Genomic DNA, 21,307 nt, shown 5'->3' with positions numbered 1-21,307 from the left:
CAGCAGCTGCAGCCATGAGCTCCAGCTCCAGCCCCATGGGGCACTGTCACTGCCCAGACTCAGCCTGTTCATATTCCAAAGGCTTGGAGGGGCTGTGGACAGGAACAGGGAGGAATCCTCAGGAGAACACAGCTTGTACTCCAACTGCCTGAGCCACAGGTGTCAGAGCAGCTCAGTCCTTCCTGATCCGTGGCTGGGATATTTTCCTAAACCATGGCCAGGACATCCGCTGAACCAGGCCATCAGGGGGCCTTCTTCCACATTGCATTACCCCTCTCTTGCCTCCAGCTTTGATGGGAAAGGTCTCACTGATGGAAATTACATCAGAGCCACAGCATCCCCCCATGAAGTTTTCATCCCGGTGAATCAGTTATCCATTAGCAAAGGAAAAAAAAAAAAAAAGCCTTTCAAAACCAGTTGGATGAAATTCCTCTTCCATAAAATCTGTCCACATCAGGTGTTGCAGCTTGGCAGCAGAGATGGAGTCCCCTGGAGTGGGGGTCACCACAGCTGTGTGTCAGGGACCCCATTCAGGATGGGACAAATCCCCACCGGCACAGACCTTTGGGATCCACTTCCCCATCCAGAGGCAGAGGAGCAGCCCCATCCCCTGTGCAGGAGGATGGGAAGGGGCAGGGAGGGGCAGAGGATAAACACCCTTCCATGTGACCATGACAAGGAGGGCCACAATCATCTCATTGCCAGCTTGGCTTGTCCGTCCAGATAGACCTGAAGACCTGGAAGAAGGGTTTCTCTTTTGGTTCTGTTCTTGCTTGGAACTAGCAGCCAGCAATCCATGGAGACTACTGCTGGAGAATTAAGGATGAACACGGTGTGTTCCCACCACTGCTGGAGGGGCTGTGGTGTTGCTGCCTCTTCAGCACTGCCAGGGATCTGTGTGGGGACAGTGCCAGGGGACAGTGGGTGCTGAGTGCTGCAGCTCTCTGCTGATGATGCCCATTCTTCTCAGGGATCCCATCCCTCATCCCTCCTGGCTCCTTGCTGCTGACTTTGTCTCTTTTTCATTGCTGGCACCAGTGAGAGGAGCAGAAAACTGGGTGTGACTTGCATGGTGAGAAAGGAAAGGAGAGGAAGGATCCTGAGATTCGGAACAGCCAACAGGGTCCTGAGCCCTGCTGGGTGACAGGACCCAGAACTCAGTGACAGAATTCAGTGACACCTGAGTGTAAAATAAGTCTGGGAATATCCGGAAGAGTTCTGCCAAGCCCAGCAAGGCACAAAGCAGGAGTGAAACTCCTTTCATTTGAACTCCTCTCCTACCTCACCAATACCAGAGCTCAGCCTTTGGAAGACAAAGCTTCTGTGGGAATTCCTGCTGCCCACTGCATCCTCTTCTTCAATATTTGTCATTCCAATGGCTTTCTAATGGCTGTAAACACAGGAATTGGCATCTGGACAGCAGGAAATCTAGGAAATTAGCACGAGGGACTCTTCTGGGCTTGTGGCCAATGTATAGTCCTAGGAGCCACTGAAAACACAGCAGAGCTGAGCTCTAGAAAGCAGGAACGGTGTCACTGGGTTGGCAGAGTGCAGCTCCTGCTCCAGTCAGGGTAAGTGACAGGAATTCCTTGGCTGTTTTGCATTGTCCACAGGGTGCCAGACTCCCCGAGATCCTGCTTTGGGCAGGGCAAGCCCAGCTCCCAGCTCTGCCCTTCAGCTGCTGGGGAAATGCCACAGTGGTCTCTTCTTCCTCAATTTTTTCCTTTCAGGTTCATCCTGCATTTTTGCCACCTGGTATGGCTTCCTCATGCCCATGGAGCAGGCATTTGGACCACACATTGCTGTACAAGGGAGTCACACTGAGCCTATGACCCAAACAGGAGGTTCCATGGGAGCCCGTCACAGCATCCAGCAAATCTTCCAGCTTTTCCATGGGTTTTGAGGCAGTGCTGACCCCATGACCAAGCTGCTCTGTGCTCCTGAGCTTCAGATCCCATGGTAGGTTTGAATCCTTCAAGAGTCTCGATGATGCTTTTTGGGATGAGACAGAGAATGCAGGACCTTGGGAAATCCTTCAGTGCTGGCATGACGGGACAAACCTGAGCAGGAATGGCAGGAAGTGGCTGGTAAGGGCCCAGTCAGTGGCCTGTGACTGTGGACAAGGGCACACCACACTGGGCACACACAGCCGGGCTGGCCAGCTCGCTCTGGCATTGTCCCAGCACAGGCACTCATCTCCTGCTCCATCCTTCTGGGAAGGACAATGAATTTGCACCCAAACACATCTGGAGCCTCTGCAGAGGCTGGGTCATGGAGCTGGGCTGCAAGGGATGGGATCTGCTGGGATCCCAGGGCTGCTCTGCACAGCAGCTCCTGCCCAGCTGGGAGAGACAGGCCTGTCCCCATTTAGGTGACACGAGGGAGATGTTCACTCCCAGGGGTCTGTGCCACACCTTTTTGGCAGCTCCAGGGATGGATTTGGAGACAGATCACAAATGCAGCACTTTGGGCACTCCCTGTCACTCACCCAGGTGGGAACTGGCTGTGGCAGAGGTGAGAAGAGCCAGCAGCACCCCAGAGTGGGACACAGACCCTGCCCCACAGCATCCTCCATCCTGCTCCTCCCTGTGGTCTCTGCTCCCTCCTCGTGAGCCATCAGGCCTAGGACAAGGCTGGCAGGAAGCCATGGCCCTGCTGATGCCCTTCACTCCTGGCTGGCAGTGCCTCCCTCCTTCTGGGAAGCTCAGCACCAGTCCCAGGTGCTGGGAACCCCAAGGGATGGTGCAACCTGGAGCCTCCAGTCTGACTTTCACACAATTCTGGATGCACGTTCCTTTGGGCCTGTTCCACTGCCCTTCCCTGGCCCCCACCCCCTGCCAGCTGTGTGTGACAGGCTGCTCCTGCCTTCAGAGACCTCTAAACCCCAGCAGGAGAGTGGCACAGGAGAATCTCTGTGGTTTGATAAGGAAGAGCAGCCTCCTGATAAGCTGTGCGCCCAACCCCTCCTAGCCTGGCCCAGGGGGTGGCTGCCGTGCCAGGAGGGCACAGCCAGCTCCACTTTATGGGTCCCATGGGGTGGCACCCACCACAAGTGGACAGCAGTGGTTTATTTTCTCAGCATCCCAAGGTCACCCTGGCGATAAAGCCACTGGCACGGTGACTGCAGGGACGGGCACCTGAGCTGCCAGGCCCTGTGTTTCTGGGGAGATTCCCCCTATTCCCTAAATCCCAGTGCTGCTCCACTCGGGACCTAGCACAGAGCTGAGCCCATCCGTGCCCAGCAGGAGGAAAATGGCCCTGCCCAAATCTTGGGATCGTTTCTGACATTCCTATACCCCAGCTCCGAGGGGCTGGGCCAGCATTTCCTGCTCTTTTGATCATCCTGGAATCCAAAGGATGCTGGGAGAAGGTGGGACACTGAAGGGAAACAGGAGCATGAGCAGAGCATGTCTCACACAACCAAACCCTTTGCTGGCACCAGTTAAAGGTTGCATAACCATCCAAAAATGCCTTATTTATCACTGTGGTGTTAAATGCTCAGATCACACTCCACATCCTTTTAAATCTTCAGCTTTTTAGATGCTCTTCAGCCCTCGCAGATGACAACCACTTAGGAAAAAGAAATCTTTATTTTATAGGTTTTTTTGTATACTTGTACACAAGTAAAATAAAATGCATATCTATATATACTGCAATCTTGTGAAGAGGAAGGCAGCATTCTTTAACAAATGCTGCCTGTAAACGTGGTGTGAAGGATGGAATGGAGATGGAAAAACTGCAAGAGTCATCAACATAGGATTAAAACAGCATCAAATCCATTACCTCTGCAAATGGAAACCTGCAACATTGTTCAGTGTGATGGCGACTTACAAACAGATTTTAGACATTCTTTTCAGAGCATTTCTTACACTTCTTTTTTTTTTTTTTTTTTTTTTTTTTTTTCCTGCAAATAAACCATATTTCTTTACCATCTGCTGTAGCAAAAGCTGCTTTGTGGGCAAGTGCAGTTCCGAAGACCAAAGGTATAATTCACAGGTTTCAGGACAAATAAATTATGTACATCTCAGTATTTGTCTTTTGTTTTGTTTTTTGTTTGTTTGTTTGTTTTAATAAAGGCATCCAGTTAAGTTTTGTGTAACAAAGCTTTCTCAGGGTGGATGGGAGTCCTGCTTTTGTTTGCAACATTTATGGAGGTCAGCAAAAGTCGAGTATTAAAGTGTCATCAACCCAGGAAAAGAGTTAATTTTAGCAGAATAACAGTAAGCTCCACACCAAGGGGGGGATCAAAAGGCTTAGGCTGAGCTGTAACGTGGAGCTGTTCCCCTGCTGGGTGAGGCGGCACTGGGCCTTTGATCTGTTCTTTTTAGAGCAGCCCTGCCTCTTTTTGGTTGGGACTGTGGAAGGTTCAATGGGCTCTAGAAATTCGGGTCTCAACTTGGTCAAAGGAGGGTCTACAATGCTGGGGAAGGTCCCAAAGGGGGAATCATTTATCTGCTTGTTGCTGCCATTTTTGGAACGGTCCATCTCCATGTACTTGGGCCTGGACATGTTCTCCTTCTCCTTGAGGTGGTTGTTGGACGAACGGCTGCTGTGGGAGGAGGGCCCAGCCTTGCCCTTAGCCTCGTAAATAAAAGACTTGTCCATCTCTGGCTGGCAGCACTTGGAGGAGCCGTCGTGGGAGCCCAGCGGGGGCAGCCCCGTCGGGAGCTTCCCCGACCGGGTCTTGGTGCTGAAGACGCTGGTGCGGATCTGGTTGAAGGAGTCCACGCAGCTGTCCAGGTCGGAGCTCTGCAGCCGCTTGAGGTCCCGGCCTGCCAGGCGAGGGGGCAGGTGGCACTCCAGCTCCGAGGAGGAGCCCTTGAACTGCTTGAACCAGTTCCAGAGCGAGCGGGCCTGGCAGTCGCATATCCACTGGTTGCCGTTGAGGCGCAGGTACTGCAGGGACACCAGGGGGGCCATGGTGTCCCCCGTGAGCACCGTCAGGTTGTTGTTGAACAGGTACAAGGTCAGCACCTTCCCCAGGTCGTGGAACGCGCGCCGGTGCACCAGGCTCACCCTGTTCTGGTGCAGCAGCAGCCGGTCCAGGTTGATCAGCCCGCGGAAGACGTTCTCTGACAAGCTCTTGATCTTGTTCCCGTGCAAAAACAGGTACGTGAGGTTGGCCAGGTCGATGAAGGTGTCGTCCAGCAGGATCTGGAGGTTATTATCCTGAAGGTAGAGGTACTGCAAGGAGAACAACCCTCGGAAGAGCCCTGTGGAGAGCTCCAGGAGCCCACAGCGGTCCAGGTGTAGGGTGTGGAGGTGCACAAGGCCCCGGAAGGTGACAGGGTTGATGGATTTCAGGTTTGTGTTGTCGCTGAGGTCCAGCTCCTCCAGTTTGGTGAGCCCGTAGAAGGCCCCGGGCTCGATGAGGCTGATGTTGTTGGAGTGGATCCACAGGATGGTCATGTTGCGGCAGGAGGTGAAGCTGGTGGCCCTCACCAGGGTTATCCGGTTGTTGTGCAGGAAGATGCGCTGGCTCTGGATGGGGATCTCCGTGGGGATGACTGTCAGCCCCTGCTGCTGGCAGCTGATGGTGATCTTGGGTTCACTGTAGCATACACACGCCCCGGGGCAGGACTCCACTTCTGACGGGATGTTCAAGCAAAGCACCAAAATCAGCAGTTTGCTTCCTGAGGAACGACAGAAATAGGGTGGGAATTAGGCAGGGTCATGGAGAGCACTTCTCTTTGCAGAGGAGCCTGTAATTCCCCCTCTGAGTTTGGCAACACCAACCACATACAGATGCCAGGGCAGCCAGCAATTAAAATGTAGGATTAAAAATGGGATTCTGTCACACAACTCAAGAGCTTAAATCAATGTACACTTGCAGAGATGGAGTCCCGGCGCCTCCTCTGCCCTGCACCCTCAGGAGCTAAAAGAGAGGGATCAGCACTTTGGATTTGCACATCCAACACCAGCCCTGTTCCAAAGATCTTACCTGTGAGCAAAGGAACCGAATTCTGGGGCATTTCCCTCTGCCATGGACATGCCTGGCACAGCTCAGCCACTGGAAAAGCACCTGGGATGTGCCAGGAAACCCAGATCCCATCCCAGCAGTGCCACCAGCTCGTCGCTTTGCAGGGTCGTGGAACAACTCTTCCAAACAAGCAGGTGTCCCCACACTGCTCCCAAAACATAACTGTGACTTTCCACAAATAATCTTGGACTGATTTGATCTCCTGGGAGAAATAACTGTGAGACATTCCCAGAATAATTTTCAGGTCAGATCTGCCTGGAGAAGTCTCAGGGCCAAGAGGATCCTTTCCTTCTCCTGCTCAAAACTTTAAGCCACATATTCCTGCTTCCTCTCTCCCCATATTTTTTTTTCCTTTGAACCTGTGCAGCCACCGAGGAAGAGGAGGAAACAGCAGTTCCATTCTGCTGCTGTAGGAGAAAGCAACATCCTTCATCCCACCAAGGGTGCAAGACAGGAACAGATTCCATGTGTCCCAAGCATGCTGGCATCCCCATGGGACTGCAAAACCCCAGAGAGGAACATTTTTTTCCTGGTGATGCCCACCGACTTCCAGTGCAGATGGGCTGCACTGGAATCCCAGGGAAGCATTTTGGTTCACCAAATTCCCCGGCTGGGGAGCTGGGAATGAGCCTGGAGGGAGGGAGGGAAGGGATGGACAGAGCAGCACCTTCTCCAAAGGGACCCCGAGGGTCTCTGAAGATCCTGCTGAGAGTCCTGAGAAACGCCAGGCTGTTCCCTGCTCCCGGTGGGAAGGGAGGCAGTGCCAGCACTGCTTTCCCAGCAATTATCTGCCAGTAGTTAGTGTGATGCCTCCAAACGGGAGATAAAATGAATGGACAGCAGCCGGAGCATCGAGAGACTCCATTTGGGAATGCCACCTGTGAGCAGGGACACTGTGACTCCTTCCCAGCTCATCACAGCACCTCTGGCCAAAGGACACGTCCTCCCCATCGCTGGGAATCTCCAGTCCAGGGACAAGAGCGGCTTTGCCTCTCTTGTGGGAGGGTTTTGCCACTGTTGTGGGAGGGATTTTCCTTTGAAAACCTCAAAACATCGTTCTGGAATGTTGGTGCCTCATTATTAAGTAAGGTGGAAAAGCAGAGTTCAATAAGCCAGACAGGAAAACCCAGCAGTGCAGAATGGGATGAACTGGGAAGACTGGAGCCGCATCCAGCCTTGCAAATTCCAAAGGGGGAATCTGAAGGCAGTGGCTGCACCTCACTTAGAGCCTGGTAGGTGCTCACATGGCCAATGAAACCACATCAAACACCAAGAATACCAGATGAAATTGCACTGAAACCTCACCAAATCTTTACTGAAAGGAATAACAATTGGAAAAGCCGAGGTGGGAAAATCTCTCTCCTGCAAGAACAGGCTGGGATCCAAGGTTTGGGTGTCAGTCTGGTCAGAACGATTCACCGTGTGTGGTTAATAAATCTGGTGTGATCCAATAGTCCAGTACAGGCAGGAGACTCCCATATATCATATTCCACAAGGGAAAAAAACCCCAGCTCAGCATGCAGAGATAATTGGAGCCTGATGCTATCAGCTGCTGAGCAACCCTGCAAGGCAGAGTTTGAGTGCAGTGTTGTGACACATTTTGGCTGCCTTGTCATGTTTTGACATGTCACGTCCCATTGCATGAAGCACAGTAAAACGAGACAACTGAAACTCCCCGCTGCAGCCATGGCACACCGAGAGCAGCCTCCTGGGAAATTAAAACAGTGCTGGCGACTCTCTGGCCGTTCCTCTGCAGCTGATAATGAAACCCCGTGGGCAGAGAAATGGGACTTTCTGGAGCCTCTCTCGTCAGCTCCATGACTGGGGTGATGGGGCCGGGGGTGACACGGGGCAGTGGGAGTCACCTCCGTAGGCGACACCTCCCACTCCAGCAAAACTGCTCGGACTGGGACACTGGGGCAGGATCCAGCTGTGCCCAGGCTGCTCCTCCCTGCCACGGCCTGGGGAAAATCCAGCCACAGCACAGGTGCATTCCGCAGGCCTTAGGTATAAATGGGAAACAGCAGAGGGAATGCAAAAACCCATTCCCAAACGGGAGGAATCGCAGTGACACCATCCCTGCCCCAGCTCCAGCCAAGGACATGATAAATCCATGTAAATCCATGTATTCACGAGGAGAGAGCAGAGGACAAGAGGCAGGCTGGCAGAGGATGAGCCATGAGCATCACCCTGCCCTGTGCCACCCATCCCGACAGCTGAGCGGGCACAGGTGATCCACAGCATCTCTCTTCCCGTGGGAAGCTCCCGAGCCAGGCAGCAGGGTCCTGTCCCAGCTGCTGGCCGTGCCCAGGGCTGCAGCACAGGAGGAGCTCCAGCAGGGAAGGGGCACATCCTGCTGCACTCCGAGGCTCTCCCTGCCCCGCTCCGATGCCCCGAGGCTGCCGGCATCGGTGAGTCAGTGGCACTGAGCGCTGCCAGCCAGCAGCACCGGGAAATTAATTACAGCAGGGCCAGGCTGTGTGCTTTAATTAGGGACCTGGTGCTCATGAGCCGCTCGGATTAGCTCCTTCCACCGAGACAGTTCCTGTCAATCATCCCCCAAAGCCTTTTTCCAGTGGCTTTCCTGCCGCGCAGCTCAGCCGTGTCCTGCCTGATCCGTGACACAGCCCGGCCGCTGTCAGTCCCCAGCCACGGCAGGGCCAGGGGGAAGGGCAGGAGTGGATAAAGCCAGGGTGACCCTTTTGTCCCCAGCCAGGCTGGGTGTGCCGTGATGGAGATCCCAGGGACCCTGCATGGCTTTCCCTGCTCCTCCAAAATCCTTCTCCAGTGACTGGTGTCCAGCAGCCCTGTGCCTGGTCTCAGTGTGGCCCAGACACCAGTGGCCACCAAGTGCCAGGAGCCACCCAGACCCTGCACAGGCATCTTTTAATTTGTTTTCCTGGAGCACTGGGTTCAGCTCCGGCCATGGGCTCCTTCCTTTTCCAGGAAAAACACGCCCTGCCCTTAGGCCAGAATGACGGGAGACATTCAAGGCCAAGTTGGATGGGACTTGGGGCAGCCTGGGGTAGTGGAAGGTGTCAGGTGGTGGAACAAGGTGAGCTTAAAGGTCCTTCCCAACCCAAAGCATTCCAGGATTCTGTGATTCATGGCTGTCGGGGAGGAGGGAGGAAAGAAGGTTCCCTGTCAGCCCATTCCCAGAACATGCCATGCTCAGCTCCCAGTGGGTTACAGCATCCTCCCTTCACCTTCCAGATAAACCCATCCTGACTTCTATATCTGCAGTGAGCTCCCACCACCACTGGATGCTGGATCCTCCACCTCCAGCTGGACTCTTCCACCTCAGGACCTATCTCAGTGCCCAAGCCTGAGGAAAAGACTCTTGGAATGACACCTCTCCCCTCCTCTCTTAGCTGAGAAACCATTCCTCCCTATTTCAGAGCATGATTAAAAGTTAACTCGAGAGTTCCTGTCAAAAGCAAAACATGAAAGAAATTCCAGAACCTAGAACCTTCAGTCCCTCCAAGACCTTGGCTTTGAGTTTAGCAGTTGTTCCTCCAGAGCTTTCTTAAAAGCCAGAAAGCTCCTTCAGTGAAGCTGCAGTGCTTCCCCTTTGCCATCCCCGAGTGTTCTGACTCATGGAACTGGAAGCAATTAAAGTGGGTCCATTATCTGCCTCTCCGCAGCTCCCCCGGGCCATCGCCTTGTCAAACGTGGCAATTAGAAAGAAAAGGCTCCGGGGGCCTCCAACAGATGCTTTGCAAACTTTTTTTTTCAGGAGGCCAAAGCGAGCTGCAGTGTGGTGCCGTTTGCAGAGCCACGGCCTCTCCCCGCTGCTCTGCTCTGTCTCCATTGATTTGGAGATATTCTAATGTGACTTTCCTGCAGCGGACGGTCAATAATCATCTGAAGTCTCTCCTGCTCGGACACAAAGGGAACACTTCACAATACAAAGCCTTTTGCTGATGCACATATCGTTTTGCCTTTGTTTATAGCAGGGACATTGCTGGAGCTGCCGAATTCCCCGCTCGGAGTGGGCATCGCTTGGAATTCCGCGGGCATCCTTAGAAATTCCGTGGGCATCGTTTGGAATTCCGCACTTGGCTGCTCCCGGTGCCTCCTGCTTTGTCCTGTGGCCAAAGGTGTGGCTGTGCCTGTGCCGCAGGGAAGAGGGCAGCGCTTTGATGCATTTCAAGTGGAGGTGAATGGAGAGGTCGGTGAGGAGGGACCATTGGCTCGGAGCAGTCTGGAGTTTCCCTCCCTTCTGCTGCGGAGAAGAAGGATGGAGCATGATGGTGCAGCTCCAGCTGGGAGGAGATGATGGGAGTGAAGCTTTGCCACCATAAAACACCTGGGACAGGCACCGGAGTCACAGCTCTGGGGCACAGCAGGTCCCCGCCACCCTCAGGCAGCTGCAGCACAACATTCTGGTGCTGAAGCAGGTCTTGGGGCACCTCTGCATCCCCACGGGGATTTTGGGGTATCAGACACCCCTCTGAGGTGCGACAGTCTTCAAGGTCACTGGGGTGAGTGAGCTCTGGGGTTCTGAACCCCTCCCCAGGCTCTGCTGGGGATGTTCCATGTCCAGGGGCTGGAGCTCGAGCCCCAGCTCACACCAAAACACTGGTGATGAATCCCAGCGGCCTAAAAATAGGGAGCTAATTCCCTTTTGGATACCCCTGGGGCCTGAGGCAGCAGGAATGGTATGAGCAGGTTTGGCACAGCTCCGTGTGAGACCTGTGCCAGCCCTGCTGGGATGTGAGCAGCACTCGGGGCAGCAACTTCGGCACCTGAACCCCACTCCTGACTTGTCCTTGATCCCACATCCTCTGGGACCGCATCCAGACCCATTCACCTTTGGGACTGAGGTGCTCTTCCTTGCCTTTGGCAGCACAGCCCCTCTGGAACACCCAGGCTGTGCCCGGAACAGGGTTTGAGCAGGAAAAATCCCAACTACGGTCAGGGCTGAGAGATCATTGCTGTAATGCATCCCGGGAGGGCGGCAGGCACTGGATGTGCCATCTACTCACTTCGGGTGTTCGTCTTCCCTCTTAAATCACACTCCATTAATGCGATTTTTGGACTTAATATTGCAGGGATTATTTGAAGGGAAGAAGGTGAAAACGAGTTATATCTTGTGCAATTCTTCCACCCCATCCTCCCAAACCTCCAGGGGGTTTGAACGCTGACTCTTCAGCATCACTCAGGGCTGAGCTCCACAGCTCATTCCAGGAGCTCAGGGCAGCACAAACCTTCCCTGGGACAGCTCCATCCTTTCCTTGGATGTGCCAAAGCAGCTCCCAATTGTGGGGCTCTCCATCCCTGCCAGTGGCTCTCCCTCACTCCCAAATTTTGGCAGCAGCCTGGAGTTAGCCTAAGAACATTTGGTCAGGGCTCTGCTTTTGGTGCTTTGCCAGCATTTCCCTCGGCAGCAACAGGGAGAGGACGGAGAAGGGGAGAGTGAACAGTTTGTATTTCAGCCCATTTGAATGAGAACTCAACGAGGAGCAGAAAAATTAAAGTTTGTTCAGTAGCCAGAGAGTTTTCATCCTGCTGAATTCCCAAGGCTTGCTGCAAGGCACCAAGGTGTGAGAGCTGCTCAGAGAAAAGGTCACCAGAACCCTTCTGAGGGGAAATATCAAGGGAGCCATCAGGTCCCTGGTTAACAATAACAATTATCAATTCTTACAGACCAGCAGTGCCCTGGGAGGCCATGGAACAAGTCCTGATTCCAATAAAAGAAGGTGAGAAGAGCTCCAGGGAGCCAGGCCAGGGACGTTTGGGCTGGGCTGAGGTGGGATCCAGGAGTAGACAGGGGTGGGAATGCAGATCGAAACAGTAGGAGCGTTTCCCTGGCACCTTCTCCAAGCCCTGGGCAAAGAGTGGCCTGAGGCAGAGCTGCCCAGACATAAAACTTCTTTCCTCTCGTCAGGATTCTTCCAAGCCCCAGGTCCCTGTAGGAATGCTGCTCCAGATGTTCTTGCTGTACTCCACAGCTTTTCCTCTTCCCTGCAGAGGTGGGAGTGCCACACTTGGGATGCAGGGGCAGCTTGGACCATGGCAGAGGTGTGGGTGGAATTGCCCAGAGATTCAGATGGAATTTTCCAGGTGCTCAGATGGAAAATTGCAGAGCTTCAGACGGACAATTGCGGAGGCCCAGATGCAATTTTGCAAAGGTTCACGTGGAGTTTTGCAGAGGTTCAGATGTAGTTTTGCAGAGGTTCAGATGGACATCTGCAGAGGTTTAGGTGGACTTTGCAAAGGTTTGGATGGACAATTGCAGAGATTCAGATGGATTTTTGCACAGATTTAGATGGACAGCTGCAGAGGTTTAAACAAACTTATGCAGAGGTGCAGATGGACTTTTACAAAAGTTCCACAGCTTCTCTGGAAACTCCGTTTTAGTACCTCCCCTCCCTCACAGGGAACAGTAAATAATGACTTGGCCAACCCCACGCTGCTTAAAGATGGTATTTTAAATTATTTTCATGAAACCAGGAATAATCTTTGAGGTTCTAACGCACTGAAAACCTGACCTAGTTATCCCAATTTCCCATGGATAGGCACTGGGAAATCCTACAGATACACCAGCCCATCTTGCAGCGAGTGCTCTGCCCCTCACCTGGTGGGGCTCCCTCTGCCAGGTCAATCAGCACAAGCAGAATTTTCAGCTGTTCTCATGTAATACAGGATAAATCTGCATGGTTGCCACCTGTCCTCTTTCCATTTGTGGCACATCTGGAAGGGGAAAGCTCCTGACCTTTTAAAGGGAGAAGATTATGAGCTTAAAGTAAAACATGGAGAATTCCTGTGGAAAAGGCCTCGTAGGTGGGTTTATTCCAGTGCTGGGCTTGACATGGTTCAACCCTGATCCTTTCTGTGCAGACAGTGCAGGTCTCAGATGCTGTTGGCCCATCCAAACTCCCAGTATACCCTTTTCCTTCCTCAGAACTGTTTTCTCCACTGCATGGAGGAGTGGGGCCCTTTTCAGGATGTGATCATGTCTGGAGCTGGAATATCCATGGATATGTCTGGCTCTCCTGAACACACCATGCAAAGACTTGTCCTGGTGTCCTCTCCAGCAGTGTGACACCACAGAGCCCCTGCACCGGAGCAGCAGGCCCTGCACTCCATGGAGCACATGGGCTTTGTGGGGATTTGGCTCGGAGCAGGGAGTTTGACTTGATCTTTTGCCAGGTACCAAATTCCACAGCGACAGTGGGAGGAGAGGACAAAATCTCCTGGGGATGCAGAGCAGGGGTCGGCTGTGCCAAAGGCAGGGACCCAAGGATGTGGGAGTTGGATGAGAGGCAGAAAAAGCCCAGTGCCCAAAGGGAAGGTGAAAACACACGGCCTGCAATGCGCATTTGGAGAACTTGAGGCACTTCTGGGAAAAATGGGCACGAAAAGGGGAAGAGAATGGGCAGGAAGGCTGCAGGACGGGGGAGATCCCTGAAAGCCTGCAGGCACTTGCTGAGCTCTCCAAATCCCACTGAATTCATCTTGGAGAGCAGCTCTGAGTAGCTGCTGTGATCCTGATCCACTTCCCAGGGCTGCACTGGGCACCTGCCAGGCTGGCCCCAGCCACATGGAGCACAGGGAGCCCAGGAGAAGGAAGAGGAGGAGGAGGAGGAGGAGGAGGGAGGGCTCCTTCCTCAGCCTGGGAGAACCAGATGGGTTGGAATGAGTTCGTTTTTAAGGTGACTTCCCACACAAACCATTCCAGGGTTATGGAAATGTCACAGCTGCATTTTCTCCAAGTGACAGCCACCAATGGCCATGGTATTGTCTCAGCTGTCACAGGATTATGGGATGGTTGGTGTGCGGAGGATCTTAAATCCCATCTCATTCCACCCCTGCCATAGGCAGGGACACCTTCCACTGTCCCAGGCTGCTCCAAGCCCCAGTGTACAGCCTGGCCTTGGACACTGCCAGGGATCCAGGGGCAGCCATGGCTGCTCTGGTGGCCTGCCCACTCTCACAGGGAATGATTTTTCCCCAGATCTGTCCCTGTCACGCTGCCTTTTGCCAAGAGTCTCATGGCCAAAACCCACACCCAGCCCAGTAAAGCCAAATCCAGCAGATCCCTAAGAACAAGACCAGAAAAGCTGTTCTTGATTCCAGCACTGTGCTGAGGGCATCCTAAGAGGCCCCAATCCTCACTCCCATCTTATCCAGATGGGATTCATCCAGCACACTGCACGAGCAGGATCATGTGTGATCCTGCCATCATTCCATCCCCATGCTGGGAAGAATGAAGTGACAAAATATTCACTGTGATTCACAAGCAGCTTCTCCAGAAGTCAGGATTATCTGTGCCGTATCTGTAGAAAATCAGGGACAAACAGGTGTCCAAGGGAAGGAAACTCAGGTTTCTGAGATGCTTTAGGTCTCCCATGGGGCACAAAGTACCTCAGGGACGCTTCAAAACCTTCTCAGGAAGGAGAGTTTCCTGCAGCTCCTGGCGTTGGTGGCTGCTGTGTGTGAGTGACTCAGGGAGAGAAGAGGTGAAGCTCCAGATGGAATTTACACCTGCTTCCCCCCAGCCATCTGGGACTGCACCCCCTGCCAGCTGCAAATCCCACTCCCACAGCTTCTGGAAGAGCCCCTTGCCCAAGGCAGCACTTTCCTCAGTTTTCCTCTGAAATAACATTATCTCAGTGTTTGCTCACAGCCCCAGCATCTGCATCATGTGGAGTGCAGGAATGAAGTTCAGGAAAGAGTCTGGAAGGGAAAGTTGTTCCAAACATCCTCCATGGTGTCAGTTTGGTTCTGTGTGTGGATGCAGGGTGAGCAAACAGCCCCAGGCAGCTCAGACAGGACAGGAAGGGGGAGAATATTCCAACTCCAACCTTGGACACAGCCACGTTCCCAGAGAACAGCTGGAAATGACCACAGCAGAGAGCAGACACGGGACTGGAGTTCAGATTTCTCTGCCCTGCTCACAAATTGTTGCTCCCCTTGCTGAGCCTGGAGGACCAGAGCTCTCCAGATATCCCCAGGTTTGTCACCTGGAGCAGGGGAGGAGCAGTGGAGGAGCAGAGCTGTGTCTGATCTGTGAGGTCTCCACCTCAACGTGGCCTTCAGCAGGCTCAGGACACACCTCATCCCTCCTGCCTGGCTGTGCTCCCCCTCTCCCTCCTTTCCCCTTTCCCCTCAGCATCTCTTCCAGCTCCTGGCACACATCCCTGGCTGGTCCTTTCATTGCCAGACAAAGCTGGGACTTTAGTAAGAGTGTGTGTCTCAGGTGAGTGCAGCTCACTCAGCCACACCCCCAAGGTGAGGAGCACGACACCCATAACTCTATAAATAAACATAAATGTGAAATGTGCAGCTCTGTGAAGCCAAGCTGAACAGGGACACAACAGGCTGCTAATTATACAGCTTCCCGTTTTCCTGGAAATTGGGAAGTGAGCAATGGGGAAAGGATCCTGCAGCCCAGCAGGGTCTGAGCCCCTGGGGCTGGGCTGGGCTGCCCTCACCTCACACCCACCCTGAGATCCCACAGAACTCCACCAGGAATTCACACCAGATTCCCAAGCCCAAAACCCTCAGTTCAAGGTCTCATTGCAGGTAGAGAAATGAGACTTTTCATTCCAGGTGGATCCCCTCTTCCCTGTGTCCATCCATTTCCCCACTGCAGGGCATTAAATGTCCAGAACCACCTGTTCTCCAATGTGGCCTTAAATCAGTTTTAGACCCTGCAGCTCCCAGGCTGTTGGAGAGGCCCCATTCCCTGCTCCCAGATGGAGCCCTGGCTGGATTCAGATCTGTTGTTTCCCTGCTGCCAGTCTCCCAGGCAGCTGCAGTTGCTCTGTATCAGAGCCGTGCCTTCAGCTTTATTTATTGAGGCAAAATCGCAGTCAGCTGCCAACTTCATGGGCAGTAATTGATAGATGTTTTCCGGATCATTCATGAAAATAGGGAAATACAGCAGGGTGGAAGCTGAATCCCCCAAAGCTCCTGTGCGAGCAGCTTGTTCGGCACTGATCCTCCACCAACAATCGCATTTTGAGGGCTTTAAGCTGCCTGTTTCTTAATCCATTTAATAACTGTCCATTGATTCCATAGACAGGATATTCTCCACCATGGAAATCAACTGCCTGACATAAATCTGAATTTATTATGATAATCCAGATCCACGAGCAGAGGCTGTGGGAATTTGTGCACATCGTATCCACATTCGTCCAAGCCTGGGGTTTGCTGGCACCAAGGTGATGCCATCAATAAATAATTGGGACAGCAATACCTTTGAAAACAATATCAGAAAAAAAAAAAAAAAAAAAAAAAAAAAGAAAAAAAAAAGAAAAAAAGAAGACAACCAGGTTTAGAAAAAAAATCTGAGAAATACAGCAGTGGAAATTATTGGTATTTCATGGAATTGTTGAATCAATAAGATTGGAAAAGCCCTTTAAGATTTCCAAGTCCAAGTGTCAACCCAGTACCATTGAACCACGTCCCCAAGTGCCAGGGGCACACATTTCTGGAGCAGTCCCAGGGATGGTGACTCCCTGGACAGCCTGTTCCAGTGCTTTTCCAGGTCTTTTTCTCTGGATTTCTATGGCTTTGAACCTTAACATCCCCTCTTTCTCCACAGCACAGATCCCGAGCTGAGTAGCCTCTCCTCACCTCTGAGCCTTTCACATCTGCTGCTTCCAACCTTCCCTGGCCTTCCCTGCCTCTAGGAATCCTCTGCTTTTCAGGTTTATAAGGAATTAGAACCAAGATCTTGTCAGCAAGTTCTGGCCACACTCCCACACACTCTTTAGAGAGGGGCTGGAGTGTCCATCCACATGGGATTATTGTCCACAAACCATCCTGGTGGATCGACTCCCAGCCCAGCTGGGCATCCCTCTCCACAGACAAGTTGTTGAAGCATCCAGGATCATTGCAGAGGAAAGAAAAGGTTTCCTTGAATTAGAACAGTATTTTCTCCTTCCCATGGGAGCTGTGTGTCCCCAGGTCTGGGCATTCTTGTCACCCCAGCACACTGTGGTGGCAGGGCCACCTGTCCTTCCTCTTCCACACCAAGCGCACAGGGTCAGGAGGTCCCTGAGTTCAGCCCCTGGGGCTCATTTCTTAACTGCAAGAACCAAACAACAAATTTGATTGAAGACAACCACCATCCCATAGCCAGGCCCCACAAATGTCCAGGGGACAGAGAATTCCAGCCTGCAAGTCCCTCCGTCCAGCAGAGCCCTCCCACAGCATCAGGACTCACTTCCCGTAAGTGCCTGTTAATATTTCATGGGGCTAAGTGAATTTCTTTCCATTTCATTTGCCATCTTTGTTTAATTCACCTCCTTCAGCATGGAAGAGAGACCAAGGACCAACTGCTGATGTGGGGGAAATATGAATCATCTCGTCAAAGGAATGAACTCAAGTAAAAAAAGGAAGAAATTGGTCAAATTATGAATAGAAATTCAGCAGAATCACAGAAATGCCACTGGAAAGCTCAAACGTGCAGGAGCAATAACATCCAATAACATCAGGCAACCAAATGGCACCTCATGGGTAAAATATTCATTTCCAAGCAGAATATCCCATCTCTTCTGGCATGGAAAAGCCTCATCCCAGCATATTCACAGGGTTTTACGGGGGGGATTTCTTGTATAATGCAAGTCAAGGAAAAAGAAGAGTAAATCTTATGGATTTGAAGACAGAGAAAACCATCTCCTCGTGTTCTCCTGCTCTTTTTTTTTTTTTTCCTGGCAAAGTGAAAGCCAACTCTCCTTTCCCTGGGGAAATCATTTGTGCAGCTTCTGACAGGAGCAAGGACAAGGAGCACAAACCCTGCTGGTTCCAGCGGGAACTCTCCAGACATCACTTCCCAAAATGTTCTTGGTGCCAGCCTTGGTTCCCAAACCTGCTCAGTATTCCCACCTCCCAACCCCAAAACTCCACAAAAACTGCCCAGAAAATCCCCTCACAGCCTCACACGGGGCATCAGGCTGAGATCTCTCACAGGAAAACCAGGAATGCTTTGGAGTGAAGCCAGGAATTCCAAATGGTCCCTACTTCTGGTGCCTCTGTCTCTGCCTTCCCTTCCTTGGGGACTTTTGCAGAGCAAACTCAGCCAATCTCCCCTCAGTTCCAGAGTCCAAATCCTCCATCACTACTCATGTAAATGTTTCCTGCAGGATGTGATGCTGCTGGTTCTGCTTCACCACCTGTGGCCTCTCCTGTCCTGCTTTCCTCCTTAGCTGTTATTTGGGGTGACCTTCCCTTCACACAGCCCTTTTTTTCTGGGAAAACAGCCCAAACTCTCTTCCCTTGTGCACAGCCTGGTCAGACCCACACGGGGCAGCACCAGCGCTGGGGGAAGGTGACAGCAAATCAGGGTGACAAAGAAACCAGGGACAAATTCTGCTCTGTTCTGTGCATGTCCTGGGCTGATCCCACAGAGTGGAGGATCAAGGGAGGGGATTCTGCCCCTCTGCCCCACCTGCAGAGCTGCCCCAGCCCTGGGACCCAGCACAGGAGGGACCTGGAGCTGCTGGAGAGAGTCCAGAGGAGGCCACAGAGATGCTCCAAGGGCTGGAGCCCCTCTGCTCTGGAGCCAGGCTGGGAGAGCTGGGGGTGCTCACCTGGAGAACAGAAGGCTCCAGGGAGAGCTCAGAGCCCCTTCCAGGGCCTAAAGGGGCTCCAAAAGCATGGCTTGGGACAAGGGATGGAGAGAGAGCAGGACAAGGGGGAATGGCTTTAAACTGAAAGAGAGTAGATTTAGATTAGATATTGGGAAGGAGTTGTTCCCTAGGAGGGTGGGGAGGCCCTGGCACAGGGTGCCCAGAGAAGCTGTGGCCACCCCTGGATCCCTGGAAATGTCCAAGGCCAGGCCAGACAAGGCTTGGAGCAGCCGGGGACAGTGGAAGATGTCCCTGCCCATGGCAGGGGTGGCACTGGATGACATTTGAAAGGTCCCTTCCAGCCCAGACTGTTCTGTGGTTCCACGAGTGAAGCAGCAGCAGTGACCTCTCCCTAGGACAAGGGGGTCCCTTGCAGTGGCAAATGTCCCCAGGAGCTGCCAGCACCTGAACTGCAGCTGCCAGTCCATCCCTCAAACGCCTGCCAGCTCCCTGGGAAGTTTAGGTGTGTGAAATTTAGAAGAAATTTCAGGCACTCTTCTGCACATGAAGAACTGCTGTTGCTGTTGCCACCCAGCAGTGTAAGGGTGCACATTTCCATCCCCAGATGCTGAAGAAGCACGCAGAGTTTGCTTGGCCAGCTGGGCATGGGAAGCTTCCAGAGGTGTCCAGGGGTGTGTCACCATTCCTTAACCATTCCTAAGGCACCCAGGAGCACAATGGAGGGAGATCTGTTTGTTTTATCCTTCCAAAGCCTGGTTTGAGGGAAAGCCCTTCACCCTCACCCCACAGGCAGGACCACAGCACGCTGCAGCATCAAGCAGCTCATTCCTGACAGCTCCTGCTGGACTGGGGGAATGACTTCTCCACACCATTCCACGGAGGAATCCCTGCTCCTGCCTGGAAGATCCCGACTCAGTGTTCAGTGGCTGGTACATGGAGAGGAGGACACGTGCTGTGACAGGCCATTGGGACCACCATCACACCCAGACTCATTAGAACTCTCATTAATGATCTAATGAGAAGGGCAGAAAACAGCAGGTTAATTAAATCTGCCCCTCCTGAGCTGGGGAAGATTTCAGCTTTAGTGGGGGTGGATAAATGACAGGGAGGGCTGTGGCAAAGAGCTGGCAGGTTGTTCTGGGCTGGAAAACTGCTCCTTGTGGGGAAAATGAGCCTCCTTCCAACTCATCAGGAAGGGGAAAGGCTGGAGATAAAAAAAGGAGCTGCCAGGAGCTGAGAGGTGATGCCTGATAATGAGAGAGGGAAGGTGGGGGACTTGGAGGGAATTTTTGCTCTGAGCTTGTATTGCCAAATGTTACTCCTTGCCTGGGGCTCCTGGCGCCGATCAGAAAGAATCCAATTGTTATTGATCCCTGTTCCAACAGCTCTTAGGGGCTGATGTTCTTCCTCAACCAAAACACCATGAAACTCAGAGAAAGGGGGAGGGAAAGAGCTTTATCCACAGGTGAACTTGGAGCAGTACAGGTGGAAATGTCTCAATTGTGTGTCCAAAGAGCTGGAGGATGCTGGAAATACAGGAGGAAGCAGTGTGGGACAGTGAATTAACTAAGCTTGGAGGAGGAGGAGCTCCAGGACTTCCAGGGCTCATCACCAAGGAGATATGCAAAGAGAGCAGAGAAAAATGTTGTGTGACCTCTCCAGTTCAAATTTACCTCCTAAGTGAGGTGTGCCACGACAGGGAACCCCGTGTGGGGTGGTACCACAGCAAAGGCACACCAGGACAACCCCTGGCAGCTTTCAAAGAGCTGGGAAAACAAAAAAATCCCAGGAAATTATGGTCAAAATAGTCCCAGCCTAAAGTCTGTGTCACACTGGGATGCAGCAACTGGAAGTGTCCAAGGCCAGGCTGGAGTGGGCTTGGAGCAGCCTGGGACAGTGGAAGGTGTCCCTGCTCATGGCAGGGGGTGGAATTCCATGATCTTTAAGGTCCCTTCCCACCCAGACCATTCTGAGATTCTATGATTTGGCTGTAAAATCACCCCTCAGACCAGCACAGCACCACAGATCAGTGTTGCTTGGCCTCCTTTTTGTCATTCCTATCCAAGGGAAAGGAAGGAAAGGACATTTAGTGCTTCACAAAAAGAAGTATTTCAGCAGAAAATGCTTGGAGAAAAGAGGACAGCGAAATGTTGCCTTTCCAAGGCAGAAATGTGCGTCTGTCCCAAGTTCTGCACTCCCCAGAGTCAGAACTTCCCTGGAATCCTCCAACTTAAACCAGCTGCAGTCCAAGTGCTCTCAGAAACCACAGCAGTGAAAGACAAAATGACTTAAACCCTTTTCTAAAGGCAGGGACTTCAAACAAGAGGGAGAAGATATTCAAGGCAGATGTAGAAGTCTGACTACTTAAAACAGCTCCTGAAGAGCAGAGAGAGGCAACAAAGCAAGCTTTGGAGGGGGAAAAAAAAAAAAAAAAAAAAAAAAAAAAAAAAAAAAAAAAAAAAAAAAAAAAAAAAAAAAAAAAAAAAAAAAAAGGTGTTAAGTCTTGAGAGCCGCATTAATACACAAAATCAAAGCAATTTCTCTAAGCTGTCAAAATAATCCCTGGATGTTGGGAGGAGCAGCCGCACAATTGGAGAAGGAAGGGATCCCTCCTGCCTGGGGGCGGGAATTCAACCATTCCCGACAATCACAATGGAAGCAAAGCCCATGGCTGAGTGGCATATACAGGAGACTGAGGAGAAAATCTAAATGAGAAAGAAAGAATTGAAAAGCTCTGGCAAACAGGGACACAAAAGGTTTCTGTTGAGATGCTTGTAAGCCT

The 21,307-nt window shown here is 52.2% G+C and overlaps 1 protein-coding gene across 1 annotated transcript in view; it reads right to left on the bottom strand.

Moving 5' to 3' along the window:
- Positions 1-2,575: 2,575 nt before the first annotated feature.
- The window catches only part of RTN4R (reticulon 4 receptor), a 78,136-nt gene continuing 59,404 nt past the window's right edge, over positions 2,576-21,307 (bottom strand). The window contains exon 2 of the mRNA XM_066199588.1: positions 2,576-5,633. Coding sequence (XP_066055685.1) covers positions 4,207-5,633 — 1,427 coding nt within the window. The 3' untranslated portion in view covers positions 2,576-4,206. The remainder of the gene's footprint in view (positions 5,634-21,307) is intronic.

Source organism: Chamaea fasciata, unplaced genomic scaffold, assembly GCF_029207755.1.
Source record: "Chamaea fasciata isolate MVZ Bird 193981 ecotype frontalis unplaced genomic scaffold, bChaFas1.0.hap1 SCAF_18, whole genome shotgun sequence".
Lineage (NCBI taxonomy): Eukaryota > Metazoa > Chordata > Aves > Passeriformes > Sylviidae > Chamaea > Chamaea fasciata.
Note: the sequence above shows the minus strand (reverse complement) of the source record. Positions and strands in the feature narration are given on the sequence as shown.